General features: G+C 36.4%; 4 protein-coding genes across 4 annotated transcripts; 3 read left to right on the forward strand and 1 right to left on the reverse strand.

Moving 5' to 3' along the window:
* The first annotated feature begins 1793 nt into the window (after positions 1-1793).
* LOC106748798 (beta-1,4-glucuronyltransferase 1-like) lies at positions 1794-6740 on the forward strand. The gene is made up of 6 exons (XM_014627664.1): positions 1794-1903; positions 2380-2722; positions 2884-3103; positions 4870-5258; positions 5434-5635; positions 6301-6740. The coding sequence occupies exons 2-6, from the start codon at positions 2391-2393 to the stop codon at positions 6511-6513; spliced, it is 1356 nt and encodes a 451-aa protein (XP_014483150.1). The 5' UTR covers positions 1794-1903; positions 2380-2390; the 3' UTR covers positions 6514-6740.
* A 1208-nt stretch (positions 6741-7948) lies between these two features.
* On the forward strand, positions 7949-10946 carry LOC106748799 (ceramide synthase 6). Its single transcript, XM_014627665.1, has 8 exons — positions 7949-8039; positions 8423-8612; positions 8830-8947; positions 9130-9242; positions 9318-9648; positions 9723-9841; positions 9934-10078; positions 10205-10946. The coding sequence occupies exons 2-8, from the start codon at positions 8434-8436 to the stop codon at positions 10325-10327; spliced, it is 1128 nt and encodes a 375-aa protein (XP_014483151.1). The 5' UTR covers positions 7949-8039; positions 8423-8433; the 3' UTR covers positions 10328-10946.
* A 1710-nt stretch (positions 10947-12656) lies between these two features.
* Positions 12657-16410, forward strand: LOC106748795 (1,4-alpha-glucan-branching enzyme). The gene is made up of 11 exons (XM_014627659.1): positions 12657-12812; positions 12964-13080; positions 13269-13438; positions 13560-13807; positions 13907-14116; positions 14214-14521; positions 14633-14833; positions 14943-15295; positions 15425-15609; positions 15736-16027; positions 16117-16410. The coding sequence occupies exons 1-11, from the start codon at positions 12757-12759 to the stop codon at positions 16122-16124; spliced, it is 2148 nt and encodes a 715-aa protein (XP_014483145.1). The 5' UTR covers positions 12657-12756; the 3' UTR covers positions 16125-16410.
* A 198-nt stretch (positions 16411-16608) lies between these two features.
* LOC106748790 (uncharacterized protein C19orf52 homolog) lies at positions 16609-18639 on the reverse strand. The gene is made up of 4 exons (XM_014627654.1): positions 18375-18639; positions 17582-17745; positions 17411-17512; positions 16609-17317 (listed from the first exon to the last, which is right to left on the reverse strand). Exons 2-4 carry the CDS (start codon positions 17724-17726, stop codon positions 16929-16931), a joined length of 636 nt encoding a protein of 211 aa, XP_014483140.1. The 5' UTR covers positions 17727-17745; positions 18375-18639; the 3' UTR covers positions 16609-16928.
* Between the last annotated feature and the right edge of the window lie 1636 nt (positions 18640-20275).

Below are 20275 nucleotides of genomic sequence, written 5' to 3' on the forward strand. Positions count from 1 at the left end.
GTTTGACAGGAAATGTAAATATCACACAGGCTTTAGGATATTTTATTGAAACTTGGTCTAAGCTTATAACACATCAGGAGTGATATTTAAAAAAATGGCCAAAAAATCGGAAATTAGAAATGAAATAATGAAATGAATTGTTGTTGAAAATGACCACTTTTCGCCATACACTTTTTGGTCCTTCTTCTCAAAGATTGACATATATGCTTAAAGATACCAGGTATATTGAGGAGCCTGTTTTTGTATTTTTTTATAGCTGTTTTTATTTTTATTTTTGCGACTGGCATTTCAGATAAATTATTACCACGCGTTAAAATTTTTCTTAAAACACTCTGTATTTCGGAAACCAAGCCGTTCAAGACACATATTTACATGAACTTTTTTACTTGGAACAAACCAAAGAATCGCTCTCTTGAGTATGGCTGGGTATTTAAGGAACACCCTGTACAATTAAGAGACAGACTTTCTTCGGACGTTATACTTATCTCGTCGCATGATTAATTTTCGAGCATCGCATTATCCGCCGATCGATTACCTCCGAACTGCTTTGAACAAGAGGCAAGACTGCACGGCGACTCGACGCCTCGGAGAATTCGGAAACTACTGACCGTGGAGTGAAATTTTCGCGCATTCGGGCGCGTTGCACCGCAAACAGGCTGAGAGGAGTGGTGGTGCGCTCTCCTTCTGTGAATCGCTAAAATTAGAATGCAGCCTTGGAATCAATGACGACGACCCTAAGCGCCGAGCGTAACGTACCACCGCGCTGTCTATAACTAATTGCACACGTGCCCTATCTTCGATTAGATCAACTTTCCCGATGAATCCTGCGTGAGTGGAACCCGCGCCCTCCCGGGTATAGCACGTTCATGCCGGTATAATGTAATTATATAGCGCGCTGGTATACGATGTGTCACGCGATATCCCAATTTGCTCTCCCGGCTCCTGTAATACGCATTAAGAAGCATTAGCAAATTTAAAAATTGAAATTTCTACGAGTCATATGCGCATACATTACACATACTTGCTTTGCAAACTCTCTGCTAATACAAATACAATGTTATCATTTGATCAAGTATGTCAAGAGTGTTGAGTGTGAAGTAATATTATATATTTCTCCGATACTATTGCGAGACGTGCCAGTTATATTATCGATCATTTAATTTTTTTTTTCCTATTTTATCTCTTATATATCGTACTTGCAACGCAGTATTTTGTTATTCCATGTAGTATATAAAGTAATAATGGATTTAACAAGTAAAGTCATTTTTAATTTATGTAAAGCTTCAATATTTTACACAGGCAAGGAGGAATCTTCTTGAACTAAATAAAAAAAAAACATGAAACTACGATATATGAAATATTAAAGATATTTAGCAAGATAAAGTACATCTTAGTGAAATTTTACTAAGAGACAAATTGTCGGGGAGTTTGTCGCCGACAGATGAATCGTCGGCCAAATTGAAATTTACTCTAAATAAAAAAAGAACATTAAACTACAATATGAGATATCAGAGATGAAATATTAAAGATATTTAGCGAGATAAAATACATCTCGGCAAAATCTTGCTGAAAAAGGACAAATTGCCGAAATTACCCAAGAGACCTTCGTCGACAGACAACTCTCCGCAATCCAAACTAATTTATATCACGATCAACGCGGCGCTGTTTGTCGCCCGTTTGCAATCATAGCTGCGAATCTGCAGACCGTCGACTGCGCATATACTGCGTCTTCGCGGTTCGCCAATGCGTTTGCGCGACATCGATCTGCATTTCGCGGTCTTGCCTTCGCGAACTATGCCATGCCAGTTCAACGGGGGATGTTCCTCGGAGGACCCGTCGCGCTTATAATATGGAACATCGTTCTACCGTTCTCGATCGACGACGAGATCGGGGAACTCTCGAGGTGCGTTTAGACGGGCGCAACTTTTCCGCTATCGATTTCAGCTTTTATTTGCGTGCGTGAACGTATCACTTCTTGAGATTGCTCTACATTGCTAAAAATATGACAGCTAGTCGTGAATGTCAAGCAATATCAGCAGGCAGCATGAAAGTAATTTGTATTTCGCTTTGTTCCGGTACATTCATTTCAGAGATCTCGACTTCGCCTCAGAGAAGTCGTGATCCGACAGAATTCGTTAATCCGTAGGTAGCACAAATGCCTGAAAACACATCTTAGAGATATTTAGAAGACGTCTGAAACAAGCAACGTGTCTTCTCGACATTTATGCTCTGGGTTTATAGAATTTCATCTTATTTTTTCATAAAAAAATGCATTATATTAAAAAAAAAAAAGAAAAAATTTACGTAACCGTTCCCACTTACGTAACCGTATCGGTTGAACTTCTCCCTCACTAATCACCTGTCTAAACGTGTCCTTAGACGAGGAAACGATGCGCAGCCTCGCTCGCAGGCTACTAGTATGGTCTGCATTGGCGCTGTCCCTCCTGGTGGTCTGTCGTCTGCTGTTCGGTTACGATTTTCGCCAATCGTCGACACTTGTCCTTCACGACGAAGGTATCTCGATACCTGGTAACCACGCGAGTAACCCGCAGCAGGATGCACAGCCAGGACCACCCGCTTACTCGGCGGGCATGTACATGGCGGGTCGACGACCCCATAACGCGAGCGTCTGCAAGTGGTACCCCGGCCTGCCGGATGTCCTCTCCTACCCGCCGTCCAGGCTCACTTGGAGTCCCGAGATCGGCGAGAAGAGTCCCTACAGGTAGAACCATCCGCGAGCGGTCGGACGGAACACGTCTGTGTTTTTACGCCGGTATAATTAGCGCGTGCCGAGATCGGTAAATCGAGTATCGGCGAGTCGGCGAGTCGGTAAGCGAAAGGGAGGATGCGGCGTCGGAGTATCCTGAGCGTCCCTACCTGCAGGATCCTGCCGTTCGTGTTGCGCGGCGCCGAGACGACGGACAGGTTGCCCCAGGTCACGCTGTCCACGCACGCCACCGCCGATCAGGTTTACGGGATCGTGGAGTTGGCCAGACGGTGGGAAGGACCGCTCAGCCTGGCGGTGTTCGTGCCGGGCCTCGACGCCGGCCTCGCTGTCGCTCAGCTCGACCGGGCCTGTCGGTGTGAGCCTGCCATGTACAAGGTCTCTTCAACTTCCTCGTCATGATCGCGAGCCACACGCTCGTGTCGAACACGCAACGTTTCGATCTCCGAAGTTTTACGTTCATTCTCTCTTTCTCTCTTCCTCTCTTTCGTTTGTATATGCGCGATATAGGAGCTAACCGTGAATGTAACGCGTTCGCTTTTCGGGCCGCCTCTCACAACTGTAAATACGATTACCGTCACTGATTCACTACTGCTGCGCGAGCGGTGTTTCTACAAGTCAACGTTTTGTTAGGACACGTGAAACTTTTTAATTCAGTTATGTAAACGCAACATTTAGAGAGCGTGTTACATTCAAAATATAGATATGGCATTATAGATCTTTTACTTCGGCTTTCACATATTACTTGATAACGTTGAAATAATCTTTCGGACGTAGTGCGAAATCTTTCACGAGGCCAGACACACAGGTCTGGCCGAAATGAGCACGCTTGTTGAAAGCATGATAGACGCGGACACCGTTATATCGACATGCCCGCTTACGATTAGCATAACCGTTCCATTCGCACAGAGTTGATGCAAATAGTTTCGATTAAAACCAGATTAAGAAAACAGATTAAGAACACTTGACTATTTTCTATCTTTTTGTATGTGCGTGTGATATTTGAACGAATAGAAAACGAATAGAAACCGTAGGAATGTTAAGCGCAACAGCCGCCTATAATTTTCAATTAAATGACTTGCGTAACAGCATGCGTAACGATCACGCGGAATTTGACGGATTTGACGGTTTAACGACTGTACATTTAGGCTAACACAATACAAAGCATAACTACAAAAAGCTAAAGTCGGCGAGACGATGACATGAACGTAAACGATGCGATTTCCTAAATAGTAAGATAACGCCAAATGATTTTTTAATGATATCTTATTGATAAAAGTTCCTGGATATTCGCTATGGCTATCTTTCTTTGATGACGTCAGAAGCGAGAAAAATCATATCGATTTGTGTGACAGTATATATGAGAATAAAAGAATATATGCACAAAACAACACTCGTGATCGATTCAGCATACTTGTAAAAATGTCGCTTTCCTTTAACCGGACAATTAATAAGTAGCCGTAAAATAAACGTAACAGAAATCATGAAAAAAGTTAAAAATGTAAGTTGCATGTTACATTAACCCCTTAACGCACAGTTTTTTTGAAAAAAACCGGCCAAAAAATCAATTTTCTTTAATGTAAAAAAATTGTTTTTTTTGCTTTCACATTGTTATTTTCAATTCTCGATTATATTTGAATGTGAAAAATTATAGCAGCATAAAATACAATGCCGCTCGAATTATCTCGAGTGTGCACAGTTTGGCCTGTTTAGCGCGCTCGAATTAACTCGGCGTACAAGTTAAGGGGTTAATTTACGGTTTTATTAATTGTTACGTCATCAAAGATGTCATTTGACGTCACCTTGCTTAGGTTTGGGTTCTTATGAATTCCCGTTAAATACGGGATCCTCTGTGGAATGCTAATTTCTGCAGGCAAAATTTATATTCCGTACGTACCTTGAAACAGAGTTTCATTCTGGATAAAATAGTATAATATTTAGTATAATAAAAATATTCAGTCTGTTCATCAATATTTCGTCGATTTTGGCCTTTAATTAGTATTAGTCATTAAACGAGTATTACTGATAAGCAATTTTTATAAATTCCAATGAATTTTGAGTCCACTACGTACGGTGATGTATCGATTTATTTTTTCTGTTATGACTTTCTCGCATATGGCTCTACCTGATGTAACCGATCGTAGGTTTCCGTCCATCTGGTGTTTCCGGCCGGTCGACCACCCGCTGTGGGCGCGATCGGCCGTACCCAAGGTGATTGCGCCGCTTCTGATCTCCAATGGCGGCAGGCCGAAACTGAGAGAAGAAAGAGGAGCATGACCTATCCCATTAATGTCGCTCGAAATGTAGCGAGAACAGCTGCGAACACATCCCGCGTGTTAGTGTCGGACATCGAATTGTTACCAAGCGCACGGCTGGCTTCCGGCTTCATGGAGATGGTGCGCCAGAGACCGCCTAAGATCGGCGTGATCTTCGTGGTGCCTGTCTTTGAGGTAGAGTCCAGCGAACAGCCGCCAGCGACAAAGCTGGAACTCCTCGCCGCTTGTCGCGCCGGTCTGGCAGTATATTTTCATAGGTATATGATGTGCATGGTTTTCTCGTTCTTGTTGGTTTTTCTTCTTAGTTTCGTAGGATGGATAAGGCGTCCTAAATTCAGAATCGTTAATTATAGTTTCTCATGTTACAAGAAACGAATTCAAGTTTATCTACCATTATAAATATGAAATAAGAGAATGAGACCTCTTCCACAGGTTCCTCTGTCCGCATTGCCAGCGGTTTCCTGGACTAACCAGGTGGATGATCAGACCGGATCCGGGTAAGGTTCGGCCACTAATCATCACCAGAAGGGAGTATCCACATCACAGGTGGGAGCCGGTTTTCATTGGCACCCGCGAGGATCCGCTCTACACAGAGGAGATGTCTTGGGAAGGAAAACAAGACAAAATGGCTCAGGTATAGAAAATAACAGGTGTTCTCTTCAAGCATGCACAGAAAGAAAGATTTCTTTGGATTCAGTAAGATTTCTTTAATTGAAATAAATTTGTCTTTTGGAACGAAATAAACAAATAAATATTTGATTCAACAAACAAGATTGTTTGGCTTCTCAAACAATAAATATCTTTACGTTAAATAACATATTTCTTATATATTTTTATTCAAACATTACAATGGCTGTCAACGATGAATTATTTGAAAGAGAAGTAACGCTACATTTAAAAAATAGTAAAAAAACTCTTTATTCTATATTTCAGTGGAAGAATATTTAACATATATGATGAAATAAATATTTTTTATTGAAACCAAATATTATTTCCTCAAAATATATTGTTTTTTTCTATCAAACATACATAGAACATGGTTTATTCTAGTGAAACATTTTCATTCAAACAAAATAATATTTGATATTAAATTGTTATTAAGTTGTATTTATATTAATTTGATATTAAGTTGTTTATATTAAACAAACCCAAGTCAAACAAACGCGAACTAAATGCAAAGAAACTTTTTCTCTGTGTACAAATCTGACGAAATGTAAAGATTTATAAATAAAATACAAATAGATTTTTAGACGAGTATCGAGAGCTCTCTATTTGATTTCAGCAATTTTATGTCCGCAGATGTTCGAGATGTGTCTTCTGAATTTTCGGCTAGTCGTGCTCGATGGTGCCTTTTTAGTGCATACGCCGGGGATCAAGCGAAAAGCGCGCAAAATCAGCGTGGCTATACAGGAATTTTTCCGGTCGCACGAGAGAAGAAACGCGAGGATTTATCAACACGTGATAAAGCGTTTAATCAAGCAGTATCCGATTAACCGTAGGTGCTCGCAGTGAGATTAGAAAACAGCGATGCATAATTCTTACCTAACCACCTACTTATCTACCTACTTAATCGAAGAACCGCTTAGACACGCACGGTGCCTGGTATCAGCGTGATATCGATGATAGGAAAATATTTTTCGGCGACGTCGAGTTTATTAGACCTAGAAGAGAAAAGATGCGAACTAATATTATATATAGAATTGTTTTTTCACAGCGGAAATAAAAGTTTTTACACGGAACACCAGCTGCTGCAAAGTTCTTCCCCACGTGATTAGTAATGATCGAATGTAAATAAAAAAAGGACATAAGTGAATATAACTCTGGCATTAAAAAATTTTTTCGTGCAAATATGCAAAATTAAGCTGACCAATAGAAAGGCTATGATCTTAAAACAGACGTGTCAAGGTGAATTGCTAATGGTTGCTGCCGTTTCAACGGACATAAACCGACGGTGGCGCCTGCAGTCTAGAGCGCTAGAGTATCTAGATTCGAAGAGAAACGGACGAGTGACCGCCATTTTTGTAATTCGACCGCAAATACACGATAATTTCACGGCAAACTATCGGAAAATGTTTGCTCAGAGATGATAGTGTGATAGCGACGAACGTCGACGAGCGAGAATAAACAGAACCCGACGCCGTGAAATCGGATCAATGCGGTCGGTTGCTTTACAGATCCAGCGACTCTACGTGGTTACACTCGATATCACCGGCAACCACAAAACAATTTTTTCTCCCAATTCCCGTCCTTACAGGAGTACGTGTATCAGCTCGTGCGATACATCTTACGAGAAGTACATACACATCAGAGAATGAAGCTGATACATCGAGACAGATAAATAAAGTTAAGGAAGGAAACTCATTGCCGATTCCATGGAGACGCATAGAAAACAATATAAGTAAGAAGGGCACACACATAGCAAGGGCAAGAGAGAGAGAGAGAGTGGGAGGAGGGGGGAGAGGGGACGTAGGAACTCCCACTGCGCTGACGAGATCGGGCACGATCGGATACGCTCGTTGGTTTTGCCGGGCGTACTTTTTGCCGGAACGTCGAAACGCGCTTGAGCAATCGTTCATTAACGGAGGTATTCTCGTGGTTTAACGACGTCGCCGGTGTCAGACAGTCGAGCGAACGGTATGATCACGCGGCCAATAGGCTCGTTATTTCGATCGCATGACAACTCATCCTCGTGGTGGTGGTCACGGTGGTAGTAGTGTCGACCAACGGCCGCGCCAGTGACGAGTTTAATCTTTATCGACGATCTCTCGGCCGTCGGCGGTGACGAATACCGTGGAAGGCATTCGGCGTTGACCGGCGACCGCGCGGTCCTTCTCGCGCCCTTATCAGCGGGTGTTGGTGCTTCATCGTTTCGCGACGACGATACGACGGCGCGTGCTGCAAAGCGCGCCACACCACTACTACTACTATTATTACTCATTGTCACAGGCGCAGCCCGTAACGCGACCGCGCGCGTTCCGCATTCTGGTCCGTCCGGTGGCGTGTTGCAGATCGCGCGGTACATGACGAGGTGGCTCCGGGTAAGTGTGCTCCTCGCCGTTCACGCGATCCTCCCGACGCGAGAGGATCTTTCTCTCGTTTCGATGCGCGTTTATTCTTGCGACAGTGTTTCCTCCTTCCTACCGTGAATTTGATACCGAGTATGTCTGTATTTAGCAAATGGTGATAAGTAAGACAGATAAAACAATGATTCATTGTTCATTGAACTTCCATTTGATTTCTCTTCAATATGATTTCTTATCGTTTTTATATGAATATGCATGTTTGCGCAATGATAATTGGTCTATAACAGAATGATGAAGTATATTGAGCGTGTTATTTGCAATTCGGTTTAGTATTTGTAATATATTCGGATTCTCGTATAGAAAGGAACGATTAACTTGTTTTCGTCGTTTATTTACAGGACGCGAAAAAATGAATATCCTGAATAATGTATCCGCGGCCTTCTGGTCACCAGATATTTGGTTGCCGCCTAATATTACGTGGCAGGATATCAATCCAAATGCAGACAATAAGTTTACTAATTTTCAGCACCTGATATATCCCCTGCCGATGGCATTTATTCTTCTAGGAATAAGATATGCTCTGGAAAGGTAAGTCTGTCAAAGTTGCAATTTTCTCCCGCAATCTGTATTCCTTGTCTCCAAGTGTTATTTCCACTTTTAGGGCATTGGGTATATATTATATATTGCTACTAATAAGTTTGTGAATGTAGATAAATGGATAATAAAGTATCTGTTGCAAACAAGGAAAAATTTGATTAAAGGAAAAGACTGATGTAGTATATAATCCGCATAATTTTGTAAATAGGTATTGGTTTGCTCCCTTTGGGAAATCGCTCGGTATAAAAAATACAAGGAGCAAAAAGGCAGTACCCAATGAAATATTAGAAAAGGCATATCTTAGTAAGAGAACTAAACATAAGCAAGTGAGTAATTTATTTTATGAGGAAACTTTGTATATTTATATTCATTTTACATAATACTGATCAATATTAATGAACAAACTTTAATCTTACAACTATATGACCAGTATTAATCACTACATGTTAATTATACTATGTATATTGTCTATATATTATCATTTTGTAACTTACAAATGTGTCTTAAGATTTTGGGGTTGGCTAAGCAGTTAGATTGGACAGAAAGGCAAGTGGAAAGATGGCTTCGACTACGTCGTTCTCAGGACAGGCCATCTACTCTTACAAAATTCTGTGAAAACAGGTTGGTTTTATCCTAACTTACTATATCGTAGTATATGAAGAATATATATACATATAATACCGTATCATCTTTCAGTTGGAGATGTGTATATTATATATATTCATTTTTATATGGCCTTATTGTCTTGTGGGATAAGCCGTGGCTTTGGGATATAAAACATTGCTACTATAATTATCCTTATCACCCTATTACTAATGACATATGGTGGTATTACATGGTATCAATGGCACTTTATTGGTCATTGAGTTTTTCTCAATTCTTTGACGTAAAAAGGAAAGATTTCTGGCAAATGTTCATTCATCATATAGCTACTATTACACTTATGTGTTTCTCATGGATTGGTAACCTAACAAGGATTGGCTCTCTGGTGTTATTAGTACATGACTGTGCAGATATATTCTTGGAGGTAAAATTTTGAAGAAAAAGATGCTTTTGACGATATTTTGCGTATTCCGTTTTATATACACATTTATTTTGTAGGCAGCGAAAATGGCAAAATATGCAAATTATCAGAAATTATGTGATTTCATATTTGCTATTTTTACAATTCTATGGATTGTGACACGTATGGGTATATTTCCATTTTGGATAATTTATAGGTATGTGCTTTAATGTTGTTTCGTCGTCCCTATGCAGACTGTTGATTTTTAAATGTGAATTTTACTAATATGGATTTTATTATGTATTGCAGCACAACTATAGAGGCGCCCAAAATAGTGCCGATGTTCCCTGCGTATTATATTTTTAATTCTCTATTATTTTTACTACTGTTTCTCCACGCGATTTGGACTTATTTAATCCTTAAGATCGCATATAACGCTTTCAATGCTGGTCAGGTATGTGCTGCTGATTTATACAAATTGTCGCGTGCACGTTCGTTGAGACATTTTTTTCAATGTTAACAAATAAATACACCTGTATATATATGCTCTAATCTTTTTTTTGTGGAAAAAATATTACAGATGGAAGGTGATATTCGCAGTAATAGCAGCGACGAAGTTTCCGACACTTCGGTCAATAATACTCCTATAAACAGTACCGCAAATTACACTAATAAATCGAATTCAAGACCAAAAGTCCACTAACAAAAAGCATGCTAGACGAGTTATTATAGAAACTACATTTCGAGGCAGAAAATTGATCCAGATATTTTAGTCAGGTGCTAATCTCTATCTTCCTACAAATATAATACAAGTGTAATAAAGCTTTCAATACGTTTTAATCTTGTAATTCAAAATGCTAACATTAACACACACCTATCTTTAATCTCGCAAAATTAAAACGTATTAAATCTTCCACTTCCCTTTCGGTAGTATTCTTTGAAGACAGTTTGATGCTTTTTGTCACAATTGTCTTGTCTGCAATTCTGTCAATTGTGCATTTTTGTTATAAGTATTACACATAGGGATACAACGAAAATCAGTAGAGCAATCCTTATTATCTGTATCACTTATTTATATCTAATTTAAGTATTAATGTAAGTCTACACTTTAAATGACTTCTTAATGCTTAGTTAAGCTAAGTATGGACCAAAGCTGCAAGATACAGTGTTTGAACTTCGTCGACCGTTTCAAATTCCTTAATATTGTGTACTTTGAAAAAAAAATGTATTTATTTATTTTCATATACTTTTATGTGATCGTGTCATTCAGTAATTGAAAGAATGATAAATAAGAGATACAATAATAAATTTCTTCTAATTAATCGCTTAACACACTTTTTCTTTCTTTTTCTTGCACTAACTTATTCTATCTGAAAAGGATCTCTCTTATGCGGATTAAGATCAATAAAATATAGTTATGCACTAGAGCATAACACAAACTGCGACAAAAATTATTTAGTTTAAAATGAATATGCGTTGCAATGTGTATACCACGGCATTTATGTCTTTTAGGACGTTATAAGAAGCAACTTCTACATTAAAAGTTATGGCGCACAAACAGAATAGTGTATAAAGTTTTTAGATGTAAAATCGAAAATTAAAAGTGGACTAATAAGACAAAAAGCCTGAAATACAGTATTCGTGTTATAAACTGCATTAATTGCAGTATCATATTGTAATATACGAAGGTATATTAACGAATGTTTTGTTTCCGTTTGAATTATCACTAGTGCTTATATATAAAAATATAAGACTATAGTCGCAAATATAAATGTTTAACTTCGAGGAAAAATGAAGGAAATTATAAAAATTGTATGTTTTACTGAAGTTAGCAAATAATAAGTCACAAATGTATTCATTTACGAATTCCCACGGCAAATTATTGTCAGAATCTCAGGAGTTTGCCAAGAATCCCCCCTATGTTCCACAAGGTTTGGCTAGGACGTATAAGATGGAGAGTTAACAAGTAATCACTTGGTTTTATCTATCTACAATAAGCCAAATGGTCTTCATATCGCAACAAATACACATCATAGAATCAACTAAGAAGACTTACTCATAAGAATTTTAATGCTTAAACACAGTCTCGTATTAGATATGTAGACTTCATAAAAAACTACAGGGAACGAAAACTTCTAATTGTGACATATAATTAGATAAGGATAAGAAATAAGGCATATTATTTGTTCTTAATTTCTAAGAGGATAGCACAGTCTATAGATGATGATAAATAATATAAATATATAATTTTGAAAGTTACTTTTATTTTTTTTTTTGTTAATACTTGTTATTTTTGTTATAATTATAGCGTCTTTGATATTGCAATTAACGTAATTTTAGCGCAAATACATCAACGTTTCGGGTTCTTACTAGTTTGCTTTTACTTTTCAATTATGGTACACGAGCCGCTGTTCATGCTATGAATTGGCAAAATCGTATGAAAACATTGCAACTGTAATAAAATATATAATAACAAATTTCTCTCTATAATATTATACGGAAGGTTGATATTCGACTTGGTTGTGTTACGAAATGCTCGTATACCATGACTCTTATCAACGAATAATTACATAAATGCGTTGTACTGTTCTTTTGTGTGTGTAACTTTACGTGTCATCGGTACAATTTTAATTCTTATATAACATGATTGCGTCCACCTGTACCTCTAATAAAATTTCCTTGTTGATTCTTGGATTTCTTTGTTTTATATCTTTACCGGTTCCTTTTAGAATGTAAGAAATTTTCATCGACTGTGGAGGCTGAGGCGTAATTATGCCTAAGCTCGTTTTAAAACATCCGCCATTAGTACAAGATTTCATTCGGCAGAGTTATATAACGGCCGCTGGAATTTTAGATTTTCTCGCCTTCTTTCGGCACTTATTCAAAATGTAAAATAAGCAAATATTTATTGTTCTAATAACACTAGAAGATCTTAGATGCGTAATAATTTACTCACATAATTATATTGCTAACGTCTTTTTTGCGATTGCCAGCCCTGAACTTTCTTTAGGGATAAAAACATGGCGGTAACATACTGTATCATAGGTTAGGCTTAAAAACTCGTCACACTTGTGACGTATGTTATTATCGGGCTGTAATTATGCAAACGATCTAACAGCATGATGATTCGTCATGTCCGTGGTTACATATATCGAGTCGCACTCTATTTCTTCTCTTCGGGTTCTAAGGTAGGGATGAAAGTGCATCGTGGTACATCGTCGTCGAAGGGGGGATCACCTTGACATGTCATTCAAATTTTAGCCGGCCTATTGCTTCGATTACGTTTAATTACGCATTGAATCGCGTGTTATTTAACTCATTTGTGCCTCGTGATTTCAGAAACATGGGAGGAAAGTGGTCCAGCATGGATCCCTCGCAAATCGAGGTTCCTGAAATAAAAACTCTTTTGGATAGGGATCCCTACTTAAAACCATATGAAACTGATATTCGTCGAAGGTGCTGTATATTAATCTTATTTATAATGATTTATACAAGTTCTTTTTATTTATATACATTCTTGATATTTTATATATATAACTTCTATTCGTATTATATAATCAAAATAATTCTTCAATGTTTACATTTTGGAAAAAACTATGTGCAATACTAATGATATTTAAATACAATGATATTTCCACTTTTAGATATGCTTTATTTAAAGATTACACCGAGAAAATTGAGGCAGGAGACACAGATTTAAAGCAATTTACGATGGCGTACAAAAACTTTGGAATTCATATTCTGGATGATAATAGTATTATTGCGCAGGAGTGGGCACCTGCTGCACAAGAAGTATTTCTGACTGGAGATTTCAGTAAGATTATTCATACATAGTTATGATAATACTTGACTTGATATCATGTTAGAACTATTTTTAACTGATATAATTTTTATAAAGATTTAAGTAAAAAGATTTTGTAAAAATTATTGTAAAGATAATTGGAATAGAACTTCCACACCATATAAAAAATTGGAGTATGGCAAATGGGAACTGCGCTTGCCTCCAAACGCAGACGGTAGTTGTCCTATAAAACATCTTTCTGAAGTAAAAATTATCATCAAAGATTATAATAATGAGTTACTTGAAAGACTGAGTCCATGGGCAACTTATGTAATACAGCCAGCAGACAAATCTGAGGGCACTACTTATAAGCAACGTATATGGCATCCATCTCCAGAGAAGGTATTAAATAATTATCGTTAGAAATGCTATATGTACATTTAGCCAAGTAATATAGAACCAAGAGATGTAACAACACATTTGTCTCTTTTCTTTTCTCAGGTGTATAAATTCAAACATCCCAAACCAAAGAGACCAGATGGTCTGAGAATTTATGAATGTCATGTCGGAATCGCTACCCAAGAGTTGCGAGTTGGCACTTATTTGGAATTTGCGAAAGATATAATACCAAGAATCGTTAAACAGGGATACAATGCAATACAGTTGATGGCGATCATGGAACACGCTTATTACGCTAGTTTCGGATATCAGGTGCACACTTGCATCTTATACGTACATTAAATTTCGAAGTAATTGTATGAATATGTATAAAATCAGTTCTACAATGTCCCATTCAAATTAACAATAGGTGACTTCCTTTTACGCGGCCTCGTCTCGTTATGGAACTCCTGAAGAATTGAAGGAGCTGGTGGATGTGGCACATCAACACGGTCTCTATGTGCTGCTAGATGTGGTTCATTCGCACGCGTCTAAGAACACCTTGGACGGGTTGAATATGTTCGACGGTACAGATGCGTGTTTCTTCCATAGCGGCAGCCGTGGCGACCATCCGCTGTGGGATAGCAGATTGTTCAATTATGGCGAGTACGAGGTACTCCGATTCTTGTTATCCAACCTGCGTTGGTACATTGAGGAGTATGGCTTTGATGGGTTCAGGTATCTTGTCATTAATCTATTGTAATATAGATTTGGTGCTGTGAAAAAAGAATTTAGAATGTATCTGCATATATGGGTAACTTTGATTCAAACAGCTTGAACATTTGGCAGATTCGATGGCGTTACCTCGATGTTGTATCATTCGAGAGGTTTTGGACAAGGTTTCAGTGGTCATTATGACGAATATTACGGTCTGAATGTTGATATGGAGGGTGTGGTATATTTGATGATTGCTAATCAGATGTTACACGACATATATCCCGAGATGATCACAATAGCCGAAGACGTCAGTGGAATGCCAGGTGTTTGCAGGTATAAAACATACATACTAATAAATATTAATGCGAAGAGAAAAATCTTAATGTGTATGAGAGCAATAATTTTTTTCATACAAAATAATTGTGATATTTTTCTTTTCAAGGCCAGTTGCTGAAGGTGGCATGGGATTTGACTATCGATTAGCTATGGCTATTCCCGATAAATGGATTAAGTTGTTAAAAGAGGTGAAAGATGAAGATTGGGAAATTGGGGATATTTGTTGGACATTATCCAATCGGAGATGGATGGAGAAAGCGGTTGCTTATTCCGAATCTCACGATCAAGCTCTCGTAGGCGACAAAACAATCGCTTTTTGGCTCATGGATAAGGAGATGTATACACACATGAGTGTTGTAACTTCACGTAGCGACGTCATTTCGCGTGGTATTGCTCTTCATAATCTAATCACACTGATCACACATGCTTTGGGTGGCGAAGCTTATCTAAACTTTATGGGTGAGTAATGCGCTCATATTTAACCTCTTATGTAAAATATTCTATTTTAAAATAAGATAAAATTTACGGTGGAAGACAAGTAATAACGATTTTAGAACAGGTTAATATATGGATATGTATGTTGTGCAGGCAATGAATTCGGCCATCCCGAATGGCTCGACTTTCCAAGGATTGGAAACGGGAACAGTTACCACTATGCGAGACGTCAGTGGAACTTAGTGGACGATGAATTACTCAAATACAGATACATGAACAATTGGGATCGCGCTGTAAACACGCTCGAAGAAAAATACGGATGGCTGCATGCTAATCCTGTAAAAAACAGCTCTTTTTATTTCTACGTTTACCGTTTCATATTTACTAGAACTATAAGAAACTCCGCGTTGAATAATTAAGGTAATTTAAGTGATAAAGAATGAGCCTGGAACTGCAACTTGCAGGGCTATGTGAGTTGGAAACATGAAGATGACAAGGTGATTGTCTTCGATCGAGCTGACCTCGTATTTGTCTTCAACTTTCATCCGAACAAATCGTTTGCCGATTATCCAGTTGGCATAAAAAATCCAGGATCCTATAAAATCGTCTTATGCAGCGACGATGAACAATTTGGGGGAGAAAATCGAGTAGATGCGAATGTGCGGCATTTCACGCAGCCAGAATCGTTTTCTGCGTATCCACACAAAACGATGGTTTACATTCCGTGCCGCACGGCCATAGTTTACGCACAAGCTGGTAATATACATAAATATAACGTTCCACACGTTAACATATTACTAGAAAAATTTCAATATTTTAATAATACTGATTAAATTACTTTCCAGATTCATAAACTTCTGAATTGTGAGTGGAAACTGTCTAGAGATTATTAAAGGGTAATGAGATCACATTTATTAGAGATATTATTTTTGTAGAGAATGTAATTCAGAGGTTCTTTTTTACGAGAAGATAAGTGATAAATCTTGAAATTAGCTACAATAATTGTATTTTTACATAAAAACAATTGTGTTTCATTTACATTTGATTAATGGACACTGTTTAACTTCTTTTTCACAGAATTTGTCACTTTTCTTCTTCATACCTAAACTCCACTGAATTATAATATTTTTGACAAACACTATATAAAAAAAAATATATATATATATATATTTTTAACAAACACTATATAAAAAAAAATATATATATATTTCTATATATATAATTTTTATACATTATATAAAAAAAAATATATATATATATATTTCTATATATATAATTTTCTTACAAATTTTATGGAGTTAATATATTTTATAAATATGATAGAAAGAGAATGTTCCTCAATTTGTATAACTTTAATAATGTCTTAATATTTACAAACATACCTGTTTTACAATAAAATTTTGTTAACGTTGTTAACAAAATTAACAATATCAAAGATAGTTTTTATGTACACAACAGCATTTCTGTACCCGTTATTAATTTATAAATATATATATATTTGTTATGCAGAACTCCTTACAAGAAGTTACATTTACTTTTTTTTCTATGAGATTACATAAATAACAAGGAAAGGTTTTTATTGGAGAATCGCATGTATATCCATACATACAATACTGATAATGGGAATCTGTAACACTATTTAGGCAATATTTGTATATTATTCTGTCAAACTATTAAATTCAATTTCATTTACATCATAGTCTTTCATTTTGTTGTCTAATATCCACCACTTGTCTAAAAAACCTACATCTATTATTCTTTCGTAAAAAGTTATGTAACGTGGTTTGAGGTATGGACACACAGCTTTGTAAGAGGAACAGTCTTCATCATAATTATCTATCCAGATCAAGGATAAGATACCCAAACTTAATCTCCTGATGATTCCTTCATTGTAGTACTGCTGCAACCGTTCTATATGCTCCACAGCAACAGGATTGCGTATGGGTGTTCCCAGCAGTGTTAATTTTAAATTGTACTTTATCATGGTATCTCTGAACGAAATTTCATCTGGATTGTGTATAGCAGAATATAAGTTAGCTCCTAAAACTGTCACCACATGATTATTTTTCATATAACAAGTAATTCGTAATATTTATTTAAAAAGCGGTATAAAATGGAAATATATAGAAAAAGTAATACATGTAGTGTATATCGTGGTACGTATAGGATGCTTTCTGCAATCTTTGGCTACATCAATTGCTACATCTTTATAATCTATATAGAGGTTGTGCCAATATTTTGCTGAAAAACAATAAAAATGTCTAATATAACAATATTATAATTTCAACAGTATTTACTATTTTAATTTACCCCAACGTTCGAGAAAGGTTCCTTTAATCCTTCCGGGCATCTCATAATTTTTTATTTTGATGCTAATTCTGTTAAGTGTATCTGTAGGGATCCTAAGAGCTGTCCTAAGCTTATGAGCCATCTGAACCATTTGTTGGGAACTCATATTTTAATAGAGATTTTGACTGAAATCAATTTTACTAAATTTAAATATAACTATTATTATGTTTTATTATTTAAATCATATATTGGAAGACATTTAGAATACAGATGTTATCAAGTTTTTAAGTCTCAACAAAAATATACTTGCTCCGTATATATATTTGTCGATAAAAGTAAGATTAAAAAAATGATTAAAGTGTTTAAAAAATCATGTAAAATATATAACTATTGATAAAAATTGTTTCAAGCTACTGTAACTTAAACTATAATACCATTACTGTTAGTGTGTTTTCATGCAAAAGATATGTATGTTTAACTTAGTTTATGTAAATAATAATTTTTTATTTGAATTTTCTATTATAGCATTATCACTGTGATTCAACATATCAATATATTAGGTTGTATAAATGCCTTAACGTTTTAACTAGGATTATTTGTACAAATTTCAATTTTACATATTTAGTCTGCAGGATAAGGATACTAAGTTGAAAATCGTGAAAAAACTTTAAAAAATTTATTTATGAAACCTAAAAGGCATTTATGAAACCTAATACTACTAGACTTAACCTGCAAAACATCAATTTCAAAGATTGAAAGTCCTGTTATTATGACAAACAATAATGTTAAAAAATTTAAATCTTGTTTTACATACCAAAAGGCGTGAAATAAGTACACTCTCACTGAAATTCAAGATGGTTCATATTTTGTATATTTACTCATTGAATTATGTACTATACAGGAATATGCACATGCTTGTTCGTCTCTCATTAAAAAATCTAGTAAATTGCATAGATTTGTTCATTTTAGTTGCACTAAAATTGCATTGGGAAATGGAGCAGAAATAAGATTCGCGGATCTAGTTTACAACAATCTTATCTTATTAAACTTTCATTTTTTTCACCAGTCAACTTATTTATTTGCGCGGAGAGATCTTTTGCGACTTTCAAACTATTTATATGAAGTTAAATTTAATAACAATATAATTTTTACATCTCCTGAAACTGTAGTCAATCTTCACGAGTGCCACCTCGAGATATTAGAGCAATCACGGCTGTGTTCCATTTTTACAACCAATAGTGCAAGTAATATGACGTCATAACAGTCTACTTTTGCAGCCGTTCCGAAATTACTTCGCTATCGAGCAGCGTTCATTTAATTCTAGAAGCAGAAATATAAAAAGTCTCACGTAAACTCGACGACTTTAGCGATCATGTAACTTTTCGAATTACGGAAATATTGACATAACGAGACTTTTGATATAAAATTTTTCACATTTCCGCTCATAGGGAAAAGTGGAACCAGATACATTATATAGAACTAGATCTGTCGCAGTGCACTGCAGAGCTGCGTTCCAATACCTTACTCGATAAGCAGAATAGTATTTAATTAACCAATCATGATCATGAAGAAATTTTCTCTTTCTGATTGGTCAATTAAATGCTATTCGTCAATAGGGTTTTAGAACGCAGCCCTGCCGGCTAACAATAGAATTTGGCAGTGGCAATTTTGGCGATAATTCAAGCCAGAAACATATGGTCTGTTCTTTTTAGCTATATTGTCTGCACTAGTTCAAGAAATTTATGCACATTAAACATGAAAATTTCGTACGGACGTTTTCATACGCTTTGATGTGTATGTAAATTTTTTAACACGTTGCTACCAGCATCACATATGTGTGTGACATACCGATTTCTATTGAGAGTCTAGTGTCACACATGTGTGATGATCAATTTTTATTCATTCATTTCTTAAACAAACGAAGTCTATTCTGAATTTGACAAATATGCTTGAAGACAGTCAAAGGTTTAATTAGCAAGCATGGTCTGAGGTTATATTACGATTTTTTTAACAAATTTATTAAAACGAATTATTAGCTTGTCTCCCAGTATATATTTCATATTACTATTTTTTACTATATAGTTTACCTATTGTAGACTGACACTTATCCTTTTCTTTATCAAAGGTCTGTTCGTATTCGCTGCACCGTTTAACTAGTGCAATAAGTTGAAGTGAGAAAACATATACTTGTCTCACTTCAACTTATTGCACTAGTTCAGCGGTGCAGCGAAAACGAACAGACTCCAAATGTAAAATAAGGACAAATAATGATATAACCAGATTCGTGTCGACTTGTGTTTCATGCTGAAAAGCAACTACAGATTTCAACAGGCTATAACTTCTGTAAAAATAATGACAGTTAAATTGTTCAATAAACATTTTAGGCCGGTATTCATAGTCGGGTCTTATATATAAAACCGTCTCAAATCTATCTTCAGATGCTGTACGATTCATTTCATTGATTACAAAACATCAGAAGATTAATTTAAGACAGTCTTAAATATAAAATTTGACTATGAACACCGGCTTTGAAGTTCTATTATCATTTTTATGGAAATTAAATGCCCGTATATTGAACTCTCTTTTATCAGTAAAAGTGCCACTAAAAGTGGCTTAAGAACCGTCTGATTGGCTGAGGTGTCGCATTCCGAATACTTTTATCGATAAAAGAGAGTTCAGAATACGGGGCATAGCCTGTTGAAATCTGCGTACGTT

This window comes from Dinoponera quadriceps, unplaced genomic scaffold (assembly GCF_001313825.1).
Source record: "Dinoponera quadriceps isolate SergipeBrazil2010 unplaced genomic scaffold, ASM131382v1 scaffold3207, whole genome shotgun sequence".
In the NCBI taxonomy this organism is placed as follows: domain Eukaryota; kingdom Metazoa; phylum Arthropoda; class Insecta; order Hymenoptera; family Formicidae; genus Dinoponera; species Dinoponera quadriceps.